The sequence below is a fragment of the Talpa occidentalis genome, unplaced genomic scaffold, assembly GCF_014898055.3.
Source record: "Talpa occidentalis isolate TD23 unplaced genomic scaffold, MPIMG_talOcc4v2.1 talOcc4.15, whole genome shotgun sequence".
NCBI lineage: Eukaryota > Metazoa > Chordata > Mammalia > Eulipotyphla > Talpidae > Talpa > Talpa occidentalis.
In genome coordinates this window covers 10,126,618-10,147,182 of record NW_023601543.1, presented here as the reverse complement: position 1 = coordinate 10,147,182, position 20,565 = coordinate 10,126,618, and the positions used below count along the sequence as shown (strand labels likewise).

General features: G+C 48.2%; 2 protein-coding genes across 2 annotated transcripts; one reads left to right on the top strand and one right to left on the bottom strand.

Moving 5' to 3' along the window:
- Window positions 1-11,423: 11,423 nt before the first annotated feature.
- GPR101 (G protein-coupled receptor 101) lies at window positions 11,424-12,905 on the bottom strand. Its single transcript, XM_037512880.2, has one exon. The coding sequence runs from the start codon at window positions 12,903-12,905 to the stop codon at window positions 11,424-11,426; it is 1,482 nt and encodes a 493-aa protein (XP_037368777.1).
- A 1,786-nt stretch (window positions 12,906-14,691) lies between these two features.
- Window positions 14,692-15,408, top strand: LOC119246441 (translation initiation factor IF-2-like). Its single transcript, XM_037512800.1, has one exon. The coding sequence runs from the start codon at window positions 14,692-14,694 to the stop codon at window positions 15,406-15,408; it is 717 nt and encodes a 238-aa protein (XP_037368697.1).
- Window positions 15,409-20,565: the final 5,157 nt, after the last annotated feature.

Genomic DNA, 20,565 nt, shown 5'->3' with positions numbered 1-20,565 from the left:
TCCTTTTTTTTTTTTTTTAAGATTTATTTATTTATTTATTTATACAAGCACTGGGTACAGTCAGAAGCATGGGGGGGTGAGAGGATTCACCAGAGCCAGAGCAGGGAGCAGAGCAGGCACAAGGACCGAAGTCCACTGCTGAGGGGAGCAGCGGGCAGCAGGGGAGGTCTGTGTGCCATGTGGGACCCTCCTCTGGTGGCCGGGGAGCAGCCGGGGATCGAACTGGCGCTGCAGAGGCTGCGGGCAGCTTCGCAACCCAGCGCCCAACTGCTGCGCCACCGGGGAGGCCCTTTTTTACATTTTTAAAATTTTTTACATCGTTCATTTTTAAACAATATTTGCTTCCCCCCACCCTCAGGTGTAGTCCCCATAGAGTTTCCTTCCCCAAGGCACCCGTGCACCATCACCTCAGCCCCCTGTGCTCCTCCCTCCCTCCCTCTGATCCCTCTCCCTCCTCCTCCCCTGCAGCATGTCTCTGGTTTATAATTGTCTGTTTTCGCTTGGTTGGGTTTTGTACTGTTATTATTTTTTAACACTGATGTCTTATTGGGTTCCCCTATATTCCTACTCTAAGTGAAGCCATCCGATATTTTTCTTTTTCCCTCTGGCTTATTTCACTGAGCATCATTCCTTCTAGTTCCATCCACGTTGCTGTGAATGGCATGAGTTTATCTTGTTTGATTGCTGAGTAATATTCCATGGTGTGTATGTACCACATCTTCTTGATCCAGTCATCTATTTTTGGGCATTTGGCTTGTTTCCAGGTTCTACCTATTGTAAATAGTGCTGCAATCAACATAGGTTTACAGCTGCCTATACATTCTTTTTTTTTTTTAATTTTAATTTTTTTATTTTTTTATAGAGGCATGTTTTATTCATTCATTTATTTGCCTGTCTGTTCTATCTACACATGCACTGGGTACAGCCAGAAGTGCGGGAGGGCGAGAGAATTCACCAGAGCGGGGAGCAGAGCAGGCACAAGGACCAAAGTCCACTGCTGAGGGGAGCAGCGAGCAGCAGGGGAGGTCTGTGTGCCATGTGGGACCCTCCTCTGGTGGCCGGGGAGCAGCCGGGGATCGAACCGGCGCCGCAGAGGCTGCGGGCAGCTTCGCAACCCAGCGCTCAACCACTGCGCCACCGGGGAGGCCCTGCCTATACATTCTTAATACTTGTCTTTTTTTTAATTAAAGTATACCAATTTAATTGGTTTACATTGTTTTGGGAAGTACAGGACTTTTGATGGCTGTCTCATTTCACTGAGCATTTAGGCCATTGTTTAGCCAGTTACTTATTTGGGAGTCTTTGGTTTGTTTGCAATTTTTCAATATTTAATAATATATAATATTTTACGATAGTATGTAATATATAATAATACTATTATAAACCACAGTGTTATAACACCTTTTCACATGTATTTTTTTCTCTTTCATGGCATCATTTCTTTTGGCTATATTCCTAGGTATGTTTCTGAAGTTTAATAATACAACACTTTGATTTAGAAAGCTAATATATGTTCTGGGTATGCAAGGGAATATATTATTCCCAATTTTGCTACATAAAATTATGATGAATATTTACATTTTCTAAATTGAAGCAAGTTTTATGAAATTGATTGTATTACAAACTAGTTTTGCATCTCTGTATCTTTTTTTGAAGTGGAGAACTTAAGCTACTCAATTTTATTTTGGGGCTGTGTTCATGGTGATGTGATGCCGGGGGGGGGGGGTGTTTAGGGTCCAGCCTGCAGCATTCAATCAAATGGATTCTCACACCCTTTTGCGGGCAACTGTCTCCAGCGCTGCTGCTCATCCTCTCTGCCCGGCAAGAGTCTGCCAAATTTTATTTGACAATTTTCCAGTCTTCAGGTGTAGAGACTCAGTAGCACACCTCAAAACAGAGGACTTTATCTTTCCCTTCAGTGTACCCCTGAAGATCCTGGCATCACTGTGGGCCACCGCTCCCCTACCCCTTTACCCCTGGGACACCCCGACCCCTCCCTGCCTCCACTGTGCTACTGGAATGGTAAGAACAAGCCTTACCCAAAGTCTTGCTTCTGCCCAGGTGCCCCCCCCATGTCAGGATTCGCACCTTCGAACTGGGGTAGAAGAGGTGAGAGTGGATGGATTCCCACTCTGGCCATGTGGTGTTGGGTGACAATGAGCGGCTCTCCTCCAAAGCCTGGAGGCTGCCTGTGTTGGGCTGGTGTGTGCTCGCAAAGCTGTGAGAAGCTGGCCGTCACGTCCGCTTGCCGCCACCCCCTGCACGTGTGTCCCGCGTGGGGGCTGACAGGCTGCAGACAGGTGTGCAGGGGCCTCTGGGAGGTGGCTCGTCTCAAGTGGCTGTGGGGTGACATACATCTGGAACCGTGGTCCTGGGACAAAGGGCGGGACCTGCACTGATGAGAGCCCCCAGCTGCCCCCTCTTTAGTCACACCCAGAGAAAGCCCAATTCCTAGCAAAAACAGAAAAAAAAAATGACACTCTTTGTATTTGGAGAAAGCTACTTTGATTTGCTATGTGTCTAGCTAAAAAGATCATTTTCATTTTGTTTCGGGACCTTTGGATGTTTTTTCCTGCTTCTGATTTATGACTAAAATCTACAGTGTGGTGAAAGTGAATTAAAGAAGGTCCCCAAGGCTTCCAGGCACATCAGTGTTGTTTTTGAATATCTCTGTATTTCTATGAGCATCTAAGAAATATATATATGATGTGTGTGTGCTTCCAATGACATGTTTTAAATTATATATCAATTTCAAGTCTCATTGTCTGCCTCTGTATGACACAAAATACTGATTGTGTGGGAAAGACAGGCTGGGAAACAGGTTTATTCAAAATCATATTTTCCTGTAAAAGTGCCATAAAAGGGCTTAATCTAGAGTAATTAGAGCAAGGGAGAAACATTTCTTGTAATAAATAAAGTTGAATACATGGGTTTTTTTAATGAAAAAATGTTTCCTTTTTCTTTTTCATTTTGTTTAGAGCATGTGATTATTCCATCAGAATTATTGTCAAATAAATCTTAGGTAAAATCTGTATTTTTCTAACATAAGTTGATTATACAAACTATCTTGTACCTTAGCATCTTGGTGATCATTTAAGAAATGTACATTGACTTAGTGTATAGACTTCATGAAATACCAGATACTGCGGTCTTAATCCTCAAATCTGCACATTTCTGATTAGTGGTTGTCTTTTCTGTTTGCTGTCTTTGGAGGCTGAGGATATTCAAGTTCCACTTAGCTGTGTGTACATAGCAGATAGTTGGAGTCAATGCTCTTGGATTTGCTTCTGGCAAATGGTAGGCTAGTGTCACAACTCCCCAAATGCTGGGGATTTGCACTGCAAATATTCTTTAAGCTTGCAGCTTTTGGGGAGCAGTCACGAGACAAATACGTTTTCTGTGGTAAATTTTATTGGTAATACTAGTCCTATTTAGGAAAATGTTTGAAAATTGTACATACCCTCAATTCCCAAACGGTCTCAAAGCTCTGCTTAAGCTAAAGAGCACTTGTTTGTGTGTGCAGATATCAAGGTGGCTATGGTGGCCTTGAAGGGGGAGATTGAAGCGAGGAGGGACAGGTTTGAGAACTGCATTCTGACAGAATAGCAGAGGGAGTAGGAATTGCCATGTGAAAGAAAATTATTCATTAGCTTTCTTCTATATTGGGGGTGGATCTGGGCTAAGACTGGTGGCAAGCAGGCCTGGGGCCTAGAGCAGACTGGTGGGAGAGGGTGTGGCTACAAAAGGTCAAAGGTATCTCTTCACAGTGAAATTTTCAGATCCTCTCAACCCTCTCCTGTTCAGTCTGGTAAATTTGGGCTGGACCCTAAGCCCTATGGAAGAGGAGTAACTGCTACTTTGAAATTCATTGTAACCAATTCCATTCTCCAAACACTGTGAACTAAGCAGTTATTATAGTGAGCTTCAGAGGATTCTTTTCCCAACAGGCTTGTTATCTCATAGTTGATCTGAGATTGCAAGTCCACTTACTTGCATTGATGGTAGTACTTTGCTAAAAAGGAAAATTTATTTCTGCTGCAGGAGAAAGTCATAGCCTGGATGGTGTTCATAGACCAAGATGAAGGCAGCTGCCTGTAGTTCTCATGGCAGCCACCTTTGAATATCTTGAAATACACTGTGTCAATTTTATTTTAATAGAGGCATGTTTTATTTATTTATTTATTTGTTTGTTTGTTTGTTTGTTTATACATGCGCTGTGTACAGTCAGAAGCGCGGGAGGGTGAGAGAATTCACCAGAGCCAGAGAGGGGAGCAGAGCAGTCAGAGGGACCGAAGTACACTGCTTAGGGGAGCAACGGGCCGCAGGAGAGGTCTGTGCGCCATGTGGGACCCTCCTCTGGTGGCTGGGGAGCAGCCGGGGATCGAACCGGCGCCACAGAGGCCGCGGGCAGCTTCGTAACCCAGCGCTCAACTGCTGCGCCACCGGGGAGGCCCTACTGTGTCAATTTTAACTTGGTTTTGGAGTGAAAAATGGAGAGCACCTTACTTTCATAGAAATAGGTTCCTGAACTTCTGAGCGTGTGCCCATGAATGCCGCTTTGGAGGCAGGAAGTGTGCAGTTGCTTGCATTACTGTCAATTAGATTACCAGCAGAGCTCTATGGGAAAACCAAAGTGACTCCATCTTATATGGACGCCATCTTAGAGGCATGGCTGGTAATTGGCCCACCCTGGACAACAGACAAATTCCCCATTGTTTCTTTCATGGGAACTCACTGTACATATGATCCATATTCTACTCGATTGCTCTGAGTAGAACAAAAGATGTGTGGCATGTTCCCTGGACATCTGACATCATTAGTCTTACATGCCCACATGTATTAATGCAGGGTATAGGAAGACCCCTGCTAGGGTGAGTCCTGCTTCAACCTGAAGTCCTATCCACCAGGTTTGGTGCTGAGGACCCCTGGATGTAAGTTGCCCTTACTAAATTTAAGTGTGATTAATGGACACGCATGTTTCATTCTTCAGATTCAAATTACCTGCTCCATTTGGGGGAACTTACTCTTATGGCATTCGCCAAAGCTACTATATAGGTCAAGCACATTGACTCAAGAGGAACTGAGGGAGCTTAAATTTTTAGGTATATTTGCTTATCTCATCTGTGTCCTGTGTTTTTGCGTGCCATCCTTGGTGTTAGAGGTGAAACCATTTTCTAAAAGTGGGGTTTGAGGGACATGGTCCTGCCCTCCTGTTCTGTACATGTCAGTGAGTTGGGGCTGAACTGAGGTGGGTGTGGGGAACCAGCCCACCCTGGGCTGAACTGTGTCATGGGAGGTGTCCCGGGTCTGAGTAGTAGAAGGGGCAGGGGTCCACTGTGGATGACCCAGGTGCTGGGCTGTACTATTTCCTAAAAAAATGATGATTCATCCCTTGCCCTGCCTGGAGAATAGAGAGTGGCATTTGGGAGCCCCACAAACCCTCTAGCCCCATTTTTCCATGCTTCCCACCCCACCTTCACTTTGAAATCCTTTGCATTCATAAGGCACTAAGCAAAGACCCACTTAGGGCAAGTTTTTCCTGATGACTCCCCCATTCCACTGGATATTGCTTGTGTTAGAACAGCATAAACCGAAACACCGAAGTCCTGCTATTTCATTCAAGCATGTGATGCGGTTACTTTAACCCTTGTCTTCTCTGTTCAAGCAGAAGAGCTGAGATCTAGTTCTAAGTGTCGTCTGCTGTTTTCCCGCGGAGCTTGGTGTAATAACCAGATGCACACATTAAAATTAGATTTTATTTAGCATATTTAAGAAGAATATACCAAGGACAGATTAACAGCACCTATTTAAGAAACACAGACATGACTTAGTAATATTTAGTTAAACCACAAACATCAATCTTTCTTCATTCCCCAAGCAAGAGTCCCTTAATCCTCTCCAGCAAAATATATGTTGTAACCATCTTAGAAAGGATCCAATGAGAGCCAACCAAATCATAAAGTTTTGTGCTTGGGCAGAGTCTTGGGGACTACTGCCCAGTGTAACAATATTGATTTATGAATTTGGGGTCTGAAGGGGTTTCTCTTCTTGCTGGGGGCGGGGGGATCAAGTCCACTCCCTTTGTGTACCCAAAGGAAAGTTGTGCCGATGGGAACTGGGCCCTAGGATTGTAGTTTGACAATCCTTTCAAAAGGCACTTTTAAATTACAAATGGTTTTTTAAAGGAAAATCTTTAATTCAAAATTTTAAATATTCAAGAGAACTGTTTCTTGACTGAATACATTCTCCATCATGTTTTCAGTCTCAAAGCAGTACATAAAAATTGCTATTAAAGGCATTTTTAGTAATTATTCAAAGAGGGTATATAGATATATATTTCTAGTTTTAATATTTTTGTTCTTAAAATATAATAAACTCATCTTATAGTTCTCTTTTCTCATCTGATACAAATCCATCAAATTCTCAAACACCTTAACCGCCACCTCGAGAGAAGGGGCGCCCTAACTCTATGTACACATTCATGCTGTATCCTCTCTCTCAGGCAACCAATCAAACAAAAAAACACCTGAGCAGCCTTGTCCGGGTTTGGTACTGCTCTAGGAGGGCAGCGATGGTCACGATACAGATCTGTGAAAAGCAAATCCTGTCAGTCCACGGTCAGGTCCTGGGTGGGCCTTGGGAGTATGAGTGTCTATTCATCCTGCTCACGGGCCTCCAACAGCTTATCCTGGGGTTTCTGCTCTTTAAGGGGGGAAAGGATTGTCTCTTGTTTTACATTCTATACATTCAATTAATGGAAAACAGGCAAACCAGTGCCACACATAGGTTGTGGAGAACTGCCAGCAAGGACTTCACATTAACAGCCAGTTGTACCAGAAGAACTTTTCACCTCATCATATCTTGTACCAGGGATTTAAGGAACGAAAGGCACCACTTCCCGCCATCCCACCTTGGAGGCCTCTTTGCACATCTTGAAGTTCACACGTTACAAAGTAAAATTTACAGAACAAATGTACTACGTTCTACTTCAGAACTGACTGAGGTGTGGATCACATAGGATTCTGCATGCATTTAATTAACTAACTTCACATGAACAGACTACTTGTTTTTGAGGATGACACCACCTACAGAACACACACAACCTAACACCTAGCACCTTGTCTCCAAAAACACTTACATTTTATATACAGTTTTAGCTTACATTGAGAATTACTACAGAAAGGAACACACCACAGAAACAGGAAAAATACCAAGTTTTTAACATTTAAGTTGTAACACAGATGAAGGGGGTGGATTCACTCAACCACTGAAGCACCAAACTAAAACCAGTCCTGTTTTTGCCTATATTTTACAAGAGAGATCCCGTAAGGAATTCAGACATACAAACCTCTTGTGAGCATCCAAGTTACTATATTTCCCCCTGGGTGTGTGTACTTTTGAGATAGGAGAGCTTTGGGCAGCCATGATGTGAATATCTAACCCCTGTTGGCAACCTTCATTGGCCTTGACGATTCTCAGTCTACTTACCAAAGAGCAGTGAACTTGCCAGTGACCTGGCCATCGGAAGCCAAGTCCTGTGGATTTTAGTTTTCCTATCATTTTGTCCTTCAGCTAGACTTTTGCTTATAGCAGAAGATTGCTGTAAGTGAGCTGGGCATTTGCCGTGTGGAAGTTACTGAAAGGAATTTATGACAAGGGTTTCTTTTCATTTTGAGTTTTAGGCTATGGTCTGCTATTTGCAGCTCAGTGATTCTGTCTCTTCATGCCTAAATTGGGAGGGGCTTGGAGGGGGCCAAGAGCACCCGTCCAGCCGATGGAAAATGTGACAGACATAAGGTGGGAGAGGGTTAAAAGCCATGACTGACCAGAATTTCTCTCCTTATCTTGGTAACTGGCTCACATCCAACTGTTGCTTTAACCTTTTGTCTGTTCTAGAAGAAAAAGACATTTTGCTTAGGCCTCTCCTGACAGCGTGGGGTTTGTCTTAGAGAGGAATACAGCAAAGCAAGGCATTATGAGGGAAATACACTTTTTTGGATTTTTTTTCCCTCAAAATATGGGGAGGGTAGCTATGAGCAAAAAATACAGTCTAGTAGTTTAGAGTCTTACTCTCTGTTTCATCTCAGCAACCTCTGAGAGGTTGATCGTGGAATTCAAATGACCAGATTCTGCATAATTTTTCTCTTCAAAATTGTGTATTTCAGACATTTTTAAGAGCATTTTGGCAACGTCTAAGAAAAAGTCTAGTTTCATCATGTAAATTATTTTTCAGGTAGTATGAAAAAAATCTTTTGAAGTAACTTTACCTAGCTTAATTGGCTAATTATGTATAAAATAAGGCAATGTTAGGCACCTTATAATTTTATAAGTAAAAGATTTTTTCAGTTTTTTTTTTTTTTTTGCTGAAATAATTGGGCAGTATCTACAGGATTGAATGTGCCCCCGAAGATGTGTTGTAGTGGGTGCTCTCTTGGTAAGAAACGAGGTGCCTGCCTCCTCCTAAATCATAATGTGGCGCTTTTCCTTACCTGTTGAACGTGAAGTAGGAATCCCGTCATCTCTAAATTGGTTTGGAGTTGGGGAGGAGACAGAGAAATACCTTTCACTGCTTGGCCATTCCTACTGCTCACTTCTCTGCTTCCCTGCTTCCATGGACCCCGCAGATCTGTCAGCTCTGGGGTGGGAGGGCATGAATGGGAGTGAGTGAACACGGAGCACAGGGTATCCTCAAGGGCCAGCACAGCAGGGGTGGGGCAGTGAGGCAGGCAAAGGCAGTGGGCATGGCCGCAAGAGGTAGGCAGGGAGCCGGGAGAGCGGAGGAGTTCCCAGCAGCTGGTATTCGTGGTGCCTTAGAGAAGATGGACCCTCGAATCATAGAAATCACTGAAATTTAGGGCTTGTTCCTTGTTACTGCCTCCCCAAGCTTGTTGAAATTGGTGTGTTAGTCAAAGCACCTGCGACTCCTTGGCAAACTAGATGCTCTATTATTCTTAAATAAAGAAATCATTAAATTTGAAATCACATCATTCCAAAGTCTGGTTTGTCTAGCCCCTACACTTTAATGGGATTTTTACTGCACATAGGAAGTAGCCTTGGCAAAAGAATTCATCCTTTAGAAACATTTAGGGGAAGCTGTTCCACATGAGGATCTGTGAGGCTAATGATGACATTTTGTGTGTGTGTTTTCAGAGTTTCAAATGACAAAACAGTATGTGCAGTAAAGCCTCATTAAGTTGATAGTGGTTTATTCAAAGTAGCACATAATTTGAAGCAGTTGCTATCTCCAAGCTAACTAGAAGAAAATATCAGCAAGCAGAGTGCTCTTAATTCAAAGGTCCTCTTTTCCAAGCTCCTATTTTGAGGTTTTCACTTTTGAAAATCCAATTTGCCGTAAGAATAGACAATGACTAAAATAAGGAAAAGAGGAACTTTAAAAAAGGAAATCAGTGAGTTTCCGCGCCCTGGAGAATGTCGTGTGTGCTGTTTAATGCACTTACCACACTCGTACGGTTTCTTGGTTCCATTTTGATTTGGGATTTTGGCAAACAATTTTCTTTGATACACTGTGAAGGGGTTGAGCTTTAAAAATAAAACAAGAAGTTCAGTTTCAACAAAATATTTGGAGACACTTATGCTTGCAATCCTGCTCCTACCCACGTAAACATTTCGACTCAAAGAACAAGCTACAGCTTCCTTGAACTCCTGGGTGACATCTCTTCAAAACAGTGTCCCTCCCCGAGTAGGAGGGGTGGTCACATAGGCCATTTCAGCACCCAGAAATCCTTTGAGATTTATACAAGAGTTGCCACAAATTGTCATCATAATTTTATGACTATCCACTTTTCTGCATTTTGGTAGAAAACTAAATGGCAGCGCAATAAACTTCAGCCCCGATGTCTTGTCTGAATCACCACCAAATTAATGGGCTTGTAATTGATAAGATTTTCTGGCCATACCAAGTTGACAGGTCAGCTAAATTTTTTGAGGGGTCTATCCACACTGCTTTCCTAAATTCGGAATGTGGTTCTGTTTACCTTCCCCCTTGAGAAGTTCACGCTGAAATCTGTGAGGAGGAAGAAATCAAGAAAATATAAATGAGTTGGGTATTTAGATGACTGAAACTTGAGCTTTAATAGAGACATGGTGACCCCACCAAGAATGAGGCTAAACTCTGAATGTGTTGAGAAACCTGTGTTGAGAAACCATCCTGTCATTGATACCTCTTCTAGTTCTCGCTCATGACAGCAGAGAGCTTTAGGAGGCTTCAGAAAGAGCCAAAGGAGAAAAGGGACACGTGGGTGAGCACAGAAGAAGGAAAATGTGGGTCCTGCTTTCCTTGCTCCCCACATATATTTACATTTCATGTCTATGATCTCACTGACACCAAAGAGATTTAGATGGATTCATGGCTCTTGACTGGCAGTGTGACTTTGTAGACCTTTGGCCACTCCTAGCTTAATTTCTTTTTTTCTGGAAATAGTTTGACCGAAAAGACCTATTTGGAAACACACACACGCACGCGCGCGCACACACACACACATGCACACACCTGGCAGAGGAGATTTGGGGGATTCTTAAGACCACCCTAATTCAATCACAAAGGGAAAATTGTAAAATAGTGGCATGATTTCTGCCCCACTACTATTCAAATAGGACAAAGAAAATAGTTTAGCATCAATTGACAATTTTCCTTTTGCATGGAATGACCTTGGCTCCAGCCCACATATAAACCCAGGGTTTTATAGAGATAAATCAACTGTTCAGTCCCATGGATGTGTGTTAATTCTTTATCTTCTTCCTTAGACTAGCTGTCCATTTCAAACATGCCCTGATACCCTCTTACACTTTTCTGGATCACTTTAGTGGAATCTAGACAACTTCTTGGAATGTCAACTGCACAGTCCTTGCACCAGATCATGGGTCTCCTCCATTTAGCCTCTGACTCGTAAGTTGATCAGTCCATCGGGCTCTGTCTCTTGGGCTCCATGAATGATCTGCTCCATTGATTTTCTTTCAGTTGAACATAGGCTGTAACCTTTGTCCTTGCGTTCCTGACTTAAAGGCCTAAAAGTCCTTAAGTTCACAGGCATCACCTTCCTTCTCCACCAGAGCAAAAGCTGACCCACTGCAGCTCTGGGGAGACAAACAGAATGCCAAATGCCAGTCCCAAATGGAAAGCCCTTGTTGCTTTAAGAACTTTAGAGCCAAATCATTTTTTCTTTTTGGGAAATCTCAGTCAAAATCCTCAAGTCTGTACTTTGAGGGGCACCCTTTTAAGGGACTCCCCCAGTTCCTACCTCTTCCATATGTTATTTACCTTGTGGTGAGAAAGATGTGTGAGCAACACGTTTGCCTGGAATGGTATGGATTAGCACTGATGGGAGTGTGGGTGATCCAATTAAAAGAAAGCTGCTCTTGTTTTCTGGACTGTGGGCAGTTCAGGGTTTGCCTTGGAAATAGCCTCAAGGCAAAGTGGCAGAATCATGAGAAGGGACGATCTTGCCTTCAGTACCACCTTCGGTGCCGGCCTCTGTTCCAGGCAGGTCAGGGTGGCTATCTTCTTTGGGGGGCTTTTTCTTGCAGAAGAACTTCTTCAGCATATCCTGGATTTCCTTCTTGATGGTCTTGTGCATGTAGCCATAGATGTAGGGGTGGATGCAGCACTGCAGGAAGAAAAGCCAGATGATTATCGTGATCACCCACTGGGGTACCTCGGTTTGGACATCTACCCACACGGCCAGGACCGCTAGCAAGCAGTAGGGCCCCAGGGATAACACGTAGGAGAAAATGATCAGGAAGATCACTTTAGCAGCCTTGCACTGGTAGCACCTGGGCAGAGGAAGGTCGCTGTTGCTGTTTCGACGACTGGCTGGGAGGCTCTCTGGGATGTTCACTGCCTCGATGTCACACTCACTGAAATTGACTTCATCCTCACCAAACTCCAAGTCATCTTCGCCCAAGTCAATGTTGCACTGGTTGACGTCTCGGCCCTTGTCTGCCTTCACGTGGCTTTCCATTCCAGCACCACTTTCCATCCCCTCTGTGCAGCCTTCATTAGCCACCACGCTGCCTTCCCCGGCCTCCACGCTGCCCTTGGCCTCGATGCTCCCTTCCTCACTCTTCAGGCCGTCGTCCGTGGTCTTGACCTCACCTCCATCCTGGCCGTGGATCTCGCTCTCACCGTGGAACTCATCCTTCTGTCTCCCTTCATCCCCGTTCTCCGCGCGGTCCTTGGCTCGCACCTCCAGGCTGTGGCTCTTGAAGTGCAGCAGCGCGTGCTGGCGCCGGGCAGCCCCGAACACCACGGAGTAGCAGGCAATCATGACCACTAGTGGAACAACGATGAAGGACACCACGCTGAGGATGGTGTAGCTGGGGCTGGACCCCCAGATCATGGAGCAGAGGGCGTTGCGCTCGTCAAAGGCAGCCTGGCCCCAGCCGTACAGTGGGGGTGTGCTCTGCAGGATGGCCACGATCCAGGTGCCATAGAGGAGCATGTAACCTCGGCGATGGGTCATCTTGGCGGGGTAGGAGAGAGGGTGGATGATGGACAGGTAGCGATCAACGGACACCACGATGATGGTGTTGACGCTGGCAAAGGCGAACAGGTGGGTGAGGCTAACCAGGGCGGTGCAGAAGTGGCTGTTGAGGGGCCAGAAGAGAGGCACGGAGGTGGCCACCACCCAAGGGGCCACGAGGGAAACCTGCAGCAGGTCAGTGATGAGGAGGTTAAAGATGAAGCGGTTGGTGACCTGCAGCAGCTGCGGCTTGCGCTGCAACACTAGCGCCAGAACGATGTTGCCGAAGAAAGAGACCGTGAGGAAGACGAGCAGCACGCTCGAGCGTATGATGCCGTGAGCCAGGCTGATCGGCATTTTGGAGAGGGGCATGCACGTGTGGCTGCTGTTGCTTTCACGCGTGTTGTTGGTGCAGGTGGACGTCATGGCAACAGGGTGCAGGCTCGGAGCTGGGACCGGTGGGCGGCGAAGGGGCGCACCAGCCGCTCTCACCTCCTGTGCTGGGGATGACAGAGACACGCGGCCCGGGTTAATCATCCTGCCGAGGGGGGCGCCTGCGCGTCCGGCAGCAGCGCCACAGGACAGGGTCCCTCCCCGAGACACCCCCTCCGGCCCACCCCTCCCCGCCTCCTCCCCCGCCGCAGGGGCCCCAGGCAGCACCCAGGCAGCTTCCAGAACCCTGAGTCTCTAGGTCTCTCTCCCTTGGGGTCTCTGAGTCCCTCCCTCTGTCTCTCCCGCTGGCACACGTGCGGGCGCTGTCGCCGCGGCTCCCGCCCGGTCTCCGGGCTTCGGACTTTGGGTCTCCGGAGGGACCTCTCCAGCGGGCTCTCCGGCTGGCGCATGCGCGCGCCGTGCACCCCGCTTGTTTACACTCGCCTGTCCGTCCCCCAAGTGTCTCTCCCGAGCGCACTTTTTCTGTCTCTGTCGGGGTGTGTGTCTGCGTCTCCTCGTTTTCGCTGAATCTTTGTCCCCCACCCCCACCCCGCGTCTGCCCCTGTTTTCCAGGGTCTCGCTAGCGCAGGGCGCTGGGCGTCCGCTCGGGCCGGGGTCTCCTCTCCTCCCGCTGCGCCTCTGGCGCTCCCGGCTCGCCCTCCCGCGTCAGTCCCGGCCGCTCGGGCTCCCGCGCCGTCTCTAGCGAGCACACTTTGGCACCGTGAGCACCTGTCTCCGCCTGTCCTGCCCTTCCTCGCAGCCCCGCGCCGGGCTCCCGCCGCGGCCTCTGAGGCGCCGTCTCTGGTCTCTGCCCGTCACGGTCCGTGTCGCCGGCGGCGCGCGTCTCCGGCTTCCCCCTCTGCCTCGTCTCCCCTCGGCCCTGCCAACGCGGGGTCCCTGGCGCACCCGTTCAGGGGCGCGCGGCGTGCGTGTGTCTGGCAGGCCCGTGGCTCTCCAGCTCTAGCGTGCGCGTGTCCCTCCCTCGGGTCCTGCCCCCGCGGCGCTCGCCGTCCGTCCCAGTCCGCGGGTCTCCGCGTCCCCCCGCCCTCCCCCTGAGCGCGCTTTCGGGCTCTCGGCGCGTTCTGCTTCTCGCCAGTGGTCTCGGAAGACCCTGCTTGTCCCCGGCGCCCGGGCGCTCGCGCGTCTGCGCCTAGAGGGCTGGTCTGTCGTCTCCCGCTCTCCGGGACCCCGCGGAACACTTCCTCCGTGTGTGCCTGCGTGCACCTTCCTCGCGCCGCTTCTCTCCGAGGGTCTCTCACCTCGGTGCTCCTCTGGCTGCATCTCTGTCTCTCTGTCGACTTTATTTTTGCCATGGAAACCAGCTGCCGCCGCGGCCGCCGCGGGCTCTGGCGCAGAAATTTCCTAGTTTCTCAGCAGCACTGACCCCGCTGGACTGCGGGCAGGACGCCTAGCGGGACCCCTTCCCCCTAGGGCAGCCTCACCCTGCGGGCTCCAGCCCACCTGCTGTCGGCGGGGGTGCAGGGAGCGGGTGAGCTCGAGGAGAACCGAGGACGCCAGGGTGCCGGGGCGGGGAGTCTGCGAGACAGCGAGAGCAGGAGAGAAAAACACTGCGAGGCAGAGGAGCCGCCAAGAGACAGGCGGAATGAGAGACGCGGAGCCAGAGAGAAACGACGGGGAGGGAGAGCCGAGGCCACGACGAAGGAGCCCGGCCGGCCCAGGCAGCGTGAGCCAGGAGGAGCGCGGACGGGCGTGAGAGTTGGGGAGCGCTGGAGGCAGACGCACGGGAGGGAGGCTGGGAACGCAGAGCGGGACGCAGGGGATGCGAGCAAGGAAGAAGGGAGCGGAGAGTGGGGCGCGAGGTGGGGCGCGATCGCCCGGGAGAAAGCGCGAGGGCCCGGGCGCCGGCCGCGGGCGGCGGGGGAGGGCGCCGGGGCCGCGGGGCCGGCTGTGCGCGGGTGGAGCCGCTGCCGTCGGGGCGCCGCGCGCGGGGCCTCCCGGGTGCCCGAGCGCCGGCGGGGCGGGCAGGGCGCGGGGACGGCGACGCAGCGCCGAGCGGGGCCGCTTACCTGTTGCTGCGGGAGCCGGTCCCCGGGGACGGGCCGCTCGTCCGGGCTGTGGCGCGGCGGGCGCGGCGGCGGGGCGGCGGCTGGAGCGGGGCGCCTGTGCCCGCACGTCCGGCCGGCGCGCGGCGCAGCGAGCTCTGAGCGGCGGCGGGGGCGCGCGGCGTCTTAAGGCGGCGCGGGGCCCTCACCTGGTGGCGCCCCCTCCCTCGGCCCCCGCCCGCGCCGGTGACGCACGAGGCGGCGGGCGCCCGGAGCCGCGGGGCTGGCGGGCGGGGGGCCGGCGAGCCGCCCGCTCCTCCGCTGCTCTCCCCCGCCGCCCCGCCCGGGCGGCTCGAGATGGCCGAGTCCTCGCCTCCGCCGGGCGGGTTCCGCGCCCGCCCCTGGCCTGCGGAGCCCCAGCCGGCGGGCCGGGTCGCGGCCACAGGGCCGCCGGGTCCTTCGGAAGTCTCGGGAACCGGGCTCTCGGGCCCTGACCTGGGAAGACCCCGCCGCCCCGCCCCCGCCCGGCTGAAGTCTGAGCCGCCGCCGGGTCCGACAACGGAATCGTGACTTTGATGTCACCGATCTTCCACAATTTTCTCTCGCTCCTAGCAAGAGCTAAACAGCGGTTCCTTGCCTGTAGGCTCGGGGAGCATTTCATCCAAGACAAGCCGCTTAATGATCCACTGTATTATTTGATTGAAGTCTGTCAGTCTCTCTCTCTCTCTCTCTCTCTCTCTCTCTCTCTCTCTCTCTCTCATTCCGCCAGGTACTGTGTTAAGCTGCTTCACAGAGAATACCCCACCTTGTCAGATGAGTACTGCTGTTATCTTCATTCTATAGAGACAGAAGTAGAAACCACGAGAGATTACCCACTTGTCCGAGTGAATATTGCACCTGCTTTATTCACGGAGACTGACGTCTCCCAAGCACATAGCAGGTGGATCACAGCGGGACAGACACCGGGGCACAAGGCACCCCTTCCTCCGGAGGAAACCTTCGGGGCTCCAAGGTGCTCCGAACCAAGGGTCATTTGCATTTGGTTTCCAGGGATAAGGAAACAGTTTGTTTTTCCCCAAGGCTGGACAGAGGGGCAAGCATGTTCTGCAGGAAGGCGATGTCCCTGCAAAGATGGGGCTGCAGGAGAGAGCTGGGTGCCAAAGGAGACTGCAGCACGGTGAGTGCCAGAAGGTGAACTGAAGAAAGGGGGTAGGGACAGATCCTGGCGGATGTCGAGCGCCTGTCTGGGGACTTTAGACTTTATCCTCAGATCCCTGGAGGGCCATAGAGGATTTGTTTTATTATGAACATTTTCAAACATGCACAAATGTCAAGAAAATGAAAAAATAAACCCCCATGTTCCCACCATCCAATCGTAACAGTGATAAGAGCTATGTGTTTGGGAGAGATCAGTCTTGCTGAATAAAGCAGGTGATTGTTCACTGAGGTTTCACTCCAGGCAGTGTGGCCTCTTAGAACCCCAGGAATGGGGTAGAGGTGGGAGAGGTGTTGATTGGAGAAAGAGCAGAAAAGAGCCTGTGTCAGTAAACAAAGAGGGTCTTGGCAGGTCACCCAGAAGGAGCTGAGCAGAGCCTCACAGACAGGCGAACTTGGCAGTGGAGAGGGATAAGGGCAACGTGGTATGGGGAAGGGTCAAGGATGAGCACAAGATTCTGAAGTGGCCATGCCTGAATGGAGCTGACCCCCCCCACACACACACACTACACCCCACACCTCCTGGACAGGGCCATAAGGCAGGGTTACAATTGGGCTCTGGGATGCTTTTTGGATTTCAAGCCTACATTTGCTATAAATCATTCTTTTTTTTTTTTTTCTGTTAAGCCTGATTTTTATCTTCTCAAGGTTGAATGGTATAAAGCTGGTCGTTTTTCCTGGAGACAGTTCCCATGATAATCGCTCACAGTTATTCATTCCTAGCCTCATGCAGGCCATGGTGCAGGATCCTGGGTGGCTCATACTGTCAAGCAGGAGTTCACTCAGGTTTAAGACTTCCAAATTGCTTGCGGGGCAGTCAATCTTCCGTAAGTGCCCAAAGACAATGGCCAGGCCAGTTTGTGCTGCCCTTTCCTTCTTTCCACAGAGGTCCTGAGAACTCCCTGGACTGCTGGGACCCAGCAGGGGGACAGGGAGAAAACCTCTAGGTACATGTGCTAGGTGGGTGCCTTAGAAAGACAGGCTCATGGGATCTGCAGTTGCACCTCTGGGTGCTGAGGGGGATGATGGGAGCAGAACAGCCTGGGTAGGACGAGGCCTCTGCCACTGAGACCTGTTTGCCTGCAGGAGACAGTAAAAAGCCAAGGATGCTTTGGGGGGAAAGAAAGGAAGGCTACACAGGGGAGGGTTTGAGAGTTGTTAATCCTCTGGTGTCTGTTTCTTCTTTCTCTCTCTAGCAGAAGCAGAGTTGGTGTCCTTGAATTTCAAAGGTGTGCAAATAACTGCATCCTAATTGGAGGTATGTGGGGGGCTTTGGGGAATATGTTTTTGACTTCAGACCCTAGGACATGGATTCTGATGACCTTAGGAGAGTCTTTTAACTGACAAGCCTCCTGAGATTCTAGAGAGGTTCTTTGGGATGAGAGGGAAAATCTGGGATGATGGCTTAAGAAGTCATTTAGTCCATTTTCCTGTCTCCATAATTCTAAAGCAGCAGAGATATGATGGGGCCAATGGTATCGATGGTTTAGGGCTGGAGGACTAGAAGGTACTAGAAAGGGCTCTAGGGCTGATGACAATCACATGCTGCAAGACCAGCCAGCCAGCTGCATGCCAGCCTGGACTTCCCAGACTTGTTCCCCTCATCAGACTATCCCATGTACCTGCCAACTGAGGGTAGTCAGAGGCAATGACCCTGCCAGGCATTGGCTCCAGTAAAAATGGGGTGCAAGAGTCCTTGTGCCCTTCTGTGTACCAAACCCAATGCATGCTTTATCCTATTTAATCTTGGAGGAAACTCTGCAAGTTAGAGATTAATATAGTATTTTTAGACTCAAAGACATTCTATAACATTAAGGGGGGAAAGAGCTGCAAATGTAACCATCGCAGCACTGCTAGCAATATGCACTTGTTTTCGATGATACAAAAATACGAGAAAAGAAAAAAAGCGCATGTGCTTTACAATCAGTGTGTGACCGTGCCATCCCTGTCCTCACAGAGAGGTTAAATGCCATGCCCAGGGGCACGTGGCAAGTAAGTGTTAGAGCTCAAAGTAAAACCTGTTCCACCTGACTCCAAAGCAGGGGCATTTCCTAGGCTGCTTCAGGGAAGGGTCAAGAGAAAGACAGAAAGACTCCCAGAAACCCAGTCCAGAATAAATGTTTGAATCCAGGTAAATTGCTAGAGGTGTGGGAAGACAAATACAGTTGCAGTGATAATGGCTTTTTTTTTTTGGTAGGATATGTGTTCCCATAGGTGGTGAAATGACTAAATTAGTCGATCTAAATTCTAAGTCACACTCCTTCCTGCTTAACAAGTTCATAATAATTCAATGGGGAAAAAATACATGGTTTTGTTCTGAAGTGCTTGCCCATGGGAGTGTTTTAAATTTTTCAGTGCTATGAACTACTCAGATACTCACTTTGGGCCAACTCTGGAGGTTGTGTTTGCAAAACTGAAACAAAATTAAGTACCATCTGGGTGTAAGCTAATATAGTCCACTCTGTGAGCTTGGGTAGGACAGAAGATCTGGATTTCAGAGCTAAGCTTATCAAGATAAAATGACTTGGAAGAGAAAATCTGCAGAAAGCAACTGGATAGTTTAAAAATGAAGAGTGTACTACCTGATTTCTAGCCCCAATTCTGTGGCTAACTTGTTGTGTGGCTTTGGGAAGTTCCCATTCTCTCTGATCTAAGTTCTAGTTAATCCACCAAACGAGGCAGGGGAAGTGTTAGGTAATCTCTAAGGATCTTTAGTCAGTTTGTGACTATTGATTATATCTCCCTTCTACCTGGATATTGTTAACCGCCCCCCCCCAAATAATCCAACCCAAATATTTAAAATCTGAAAGTTGGGTTTCTGTCTAGTTATGAAAGCAAGGGACTGGACTTACCCTTCTATCTTAACAAACTAAAATGTAGACAAAATACAGGAAGCAATTGTCACATATTAAAAAAAAAAAAAAGAAAAACAAAACAGTGAGCCTTGAGAAAAGGGAAACAAATGAGGTAAATCCTAAAAGTATCCCAGTTTGGTACCTAGAGAGAGTTTCCAAGCTGAGAACAGTGTTAACTGAAAATAAAGTCTCAAGGATAGTTAGACATAGAATTTATTAGATAATCAAAGTGATGATGCGAACCCTGGAAGCAGTCCCACGTATTTTACTCTGTAAGAGCAGTTCCAATAGTAAAAGTTTAAATTTAGTTTATATAGCTAGGAATAGTGAGTCACTGACTTTAAGAATATAATTTTTTTGATGGGACTTCTAGTTCTAAGTCACACTGACCTAAAGCTATGTTGATGCTGGAGGAGGCACCACAAGATTGAATTTTTTTCCTTGCTAAAGGATACAGTGCAGAGATGGAAATGCTGTGTCCCCATTGTTAAATCTTTTTTTTTTTTTTAATCTAAAAAGACTGACTTTACCTCTGCTCAGCATACAAGGTGAGGCCTGTGAGGATGGCTTTGCTCGCCTGCCTGCTAGAACAAGGGCTAGGTCCTCACAAAATTTTACAGTGTGTTTACAACAGGCTGAGTCTGGAAGTCTGCTTTAATTGAGGAGAGAGAATTCAGGTTTCAGGGAGGTAGGGGTGCCTAGAATTTGCAAGATAATGTACCGGAGAGGAGCTACCCAGAGAGAGAATTCTGGAGGATCTGTAAAGGGTAGCCCTCAAATCTTTCACTGAATACTGATCAGCACTTGCATGTGAGGAAACTACACAAGGCTAGAGAAAGAATGACTCAAAAAGAGTAGGTGGAGTGCTTTCTAGAGCTCACACAGGGCTGGAAATAGCGGGGTTTTCCAATAGCCAGAGAGAAGAAACTTCATAATAAACTTGGCATTAGACTAAGTACTCAGAAGAGGATTGCCTCAGTAGTGGAGCCAAATTAGCCTTAGTTTAAAGTTCATTCTGGTCCCATGCAAGAAAGCTTAAAATCAAGCTTTGAAAGGATCAAACTGTTTCCAAGTGTCTTTACTGCAACTCAGAGCAAGTATCAAAAATAATTAAAGGAGTACAAATATATCCCATGCCCAAAAAGATAAAATTTGCAAAATCTGAAATCCAATAAAATATTACAAGGCATGTAGACCAGGAAAATATAACCTGTAATGACAAGATAAAGGCTTACATAGAAACACAGATCATAGAATTGGCAGACAAGGATATTAAAATGGCTTTAAAAAATATATACTTATGTTCAAGAAGGTAAAAAGAAGAATGTAAAAGCTGAAAGAGAGACATAGAAAATAGAAAACCAACTCAAATTTTACTTCTAAAGGTAAAGAATGTATCTGAAAAAAATACATAGGATGATATCATTAGCATGTCAGACACCGCAAAAGATAAGTTTAGTGAACTTGAAGGCATAGCAAAAGGAACTGTCCAACATGAAATAGAGAGAAAAGAGAAAAAAAAAATGATTATAGCAATTGTGGGACAATTTGAAGTGGCTGAATATATGTGTAATTTGAGTC